Source organism: Aplysia californica, unplaced genomic scaffold, assembly GCF_000002075.1.
Source record: "Aplysia californica isolate F4 #8 unplaced genomic scaffold, AplCal3.0 scaffold00037, whole genome shotgun sequence".
NCBI classification, from domain to species: Eukaryota; Metazoa; Mollusca; class Gastropoda; order Aplysiida; family Aplysiidae; genus Aplysia; species Aplysia californica.
Genome location: NW_004797307.1, coordinates 2,033,527 through 2,036,635, shown reverse-complemented (window position 1 = coordinate 2,036,635; position 3,109 = coordinate 2,033,527). Strand labels below are relative to the sequence as shown.

Here is a 3,109-nt window from a genome sequence, read left to right as displayed (position 1 = left end):
TTTTCTTTACCTCCCTGCCTCCTCTACCTCAGAAACTGTATCTCCCCCACAGGACAGCGGGAACTATATATGTGCCGTATCGGTGATGGACATGTTTGGGAAACTCGTCAAGCTGGAGTATAATATCACCGTTACTTTCTCAAGTGAGTATCTTATCACAATGTCACGGTTACTTTCTCAAGTGAGTATTTTATCACAATGTCACGGTTACTTTCTCAAGTGAGTATTTTATCACAATGTCACGGTTACTTTCTCAAGTGAGTATTTTATCACAATATCACGGTTACTTCCTCAAGTATCTTACTACAACGTCATCGCTACTTTATCAAGTTAGTATCTTATTGCATTATCACTGTTACTTTCACAAGTGAGTATCTAATTACAATACCACAGTTACTTTCTCACTATAATACCTCAGTTACTTTCTTATTGTAATACTATAGTTACTTTTTCACTATTTTCACAGCTATTTTTTAAACTGTATTACTATAGTTACATTCTCACTATAATACCTCAGTTACTTTCTCACTATAATACCTCAGTTACTTTCTCACTATAATACCTCCGTTACTTTCTCACTATAATACCTTAGTTACTTTCTTACTGTAATACTATAGTTACTTTCTCACTATTTTCACAGCTATATATTTTTTTTACTGTATTACTATAGTTACATTCTCACTATAATACCAAAGTTACTTTCCCACTATAACACCTCTATTACTTTCTAACTATAATATCACAGTTACTTTCTCACTAGAGGACCAGTTACTTCTTATCATAACACCACAATTACTTTCTCACAATTATTCCACAGTCACTTTCTCAAGTAGATATATTATGTTAGGGCAATGATACAGTTAATTTTACTCTATAATATACCAGTTACCTTTTCAACTGATTATCTCATAATATCACTCCATTACTTTCTCACTACATTGTCCCGGTAAGTCTCTTACTATGGTTCAAAGCCTGAACTCCAGTGGCATAGCCTCTTCGTCAACCTACTGTTGTATTTTCGGGGATGTAGGAAGAAGAAGAAGAAGAAGAAGAAGAAGAAGAAGAAGAAGAAGAAGAAGAAGAATGCCCCTTTTAACTCCCATCCCCACCTCAACCACAAAAAACATACACTGAAAGTTGATAACCAAACAAGTAGAAAGGTTCAAACACATAGAAAGTGTGTATACGCTAGACGGAATAATAGATTCTGCTCTCTGTGGAAAAAAGAGAAGGCAAACGAGGCAGGTAATAGACACAGAACAACTTACTGGGAAAACCTGAAAAGATAAATGAAAGATCGGGATAATAATGTTATAAGTATTTTGAGAACACCAGGGCCATGAAACAATTAATGGCCAATGTATTTTCAGATCTGGCACTTTACAATGATGATTTGTCGCAGTTGGAAACAAAATTTTATCCTGTCTAAAGAGTAGGCTTCAGCCGCCATCCGGGCGAAATTCAAAAATTCCTACCAACTGAAAAAGTTTAATGAGTCCCGCGCGCTCATATGACCTTATGCATTTGCGAGCGCCGTAAAAACACTTACGAAAACAAAAAAACAATCCTGTTCTAATGTTGTACCCTCCCTTTTTTCTATAATTCTCTCCCTCACCCTCCCAAAACCAACCTCCCTCTCTCTCTTTCATTCTCTCTCTCTCTCTTTCATTCTCTGTCTGTCTGACTGTCTGTCTGTCTCTCTCTCTCTCTCTCTCTCTCTCTCTCTCCCCGAACCCCACTCTCTTTCATTGTTTCTTCCTCCCTTCCCCCTCCCGAAAATACCCCCTCCCCCCTATTCTTTCTTCGCCCCCCCTCCCCGCTCCATCGTTTTACAAATCCCTTTCCTTCCTCCTCAGAAATCACCTTTGAGGAAATGACCGACATCATCTCCAAACTGACCAGTCACGTGACCGACATACTGGAGGAGAACAAGCTCTTGAAGCAGACGAACAACCTCCTTACCTCCCGCCTCGACAAGCTCGAGATAAATCTACAGCAAGAAAAAGACAAAAACAACCAATCCGATTCCGACCTCGAGCATCTCCTCGAAGACCTGAAGAAAAACATCTCCGCATGTTCGAATACTTGTTCGGCACCGATCAGCCCGCCGACTACAGTATTGAGCAACCCCTCGACTACAGTATCGAGTACCGTAGTATCGAATAAGGATATCCAGGACCTGAGGAAGAACCAGCTGTTTCTACAGCTCAGCGTGGATTATTTGAGCAATACGACGAATAAGATGATCGATGATAACTTGGTAGTGAAAGTGAAGGTCGATGATCTTGTCAAACGACTATCGGCAGTGGAGCAGCTGTCAGGAAAGACAAATCTTAATCTAATGGCATTGCAGGCAAACCTCTCTCGTAAGTATTAACAAAATGTAGATATGTGAGGCAGCGTGGTGGAATCAGGCTCTCGTCAAAATAATCAAAGTGACGAAACTTGCATTTTTCCAAAGGTTTGTGAATTTTTATCAAATTTTAATTTTTTGGCTCAACACCTTTCATGCCCATTAAAGAACTAATTTCTGTGTGGATTTTTATTAAAAAAACGTTGATTAAAGGCACAAAAAGGTTAATTTTCAGTTACCATGGACTGTTAAGCTAAGGAAATAACTAATCTTTGGAGGCCATTTTCTCACTAATTTTACCTCTGAAAACAGATAACCCCACCTCATTCATTCGCAAATATCTCGACTTGTATTCAAGATAAATGGATATTTTTTTCATACAAATAAAGACAAGTGAACAAGCTATAAGATGATATCAATAACTCTACATGACCAAAAACTGACGGGAGCCTGATTCCACCACGCTGCCTCACATATGTTATTACGCCCCCACAGACACAATTTAGATCATGTAGGAGGCAGGCTTTGCCCCTGCCTTTCAGGGCACACTGGAGACAGTCTTAAGCACACACAGAAATACTCTCTCTCTCTCTCTCTCTCTCACACACACACACACACACACACACACACATACACACACAAATAAACACAAACACACACACATACACACACATACACACACACATACACACACACACATACACACACACACACATACACACACATACACACACAAATAAACACAAACACACACAC

General features: G+C 39.2%; 1 protein-coding gene across 1 annotated transcript in view; it reads left to right on the top strand.

Annotated features, from left to right (window-relative positions):
* Window positions 1-3,109, top strand: part of LOC106014222 — a 30,959-nt gene that overhangs the window by 22,450 nt on the left and 5,400 nt on the right. Inside the window, exons 4-5 of the mRNA XM_013091463.2 lie at window positions 53-143; window positions 1,857-2,353. Of these exons, the coding sequence (XP_012946917.1) occupies window positions 53-143; window positions 1,857-2,353 (588 nt within the window). The remainder of the gene's footprint in view (window positions 1-52; window positions 144-1,856; window positions 2,354-3,109) is intronic.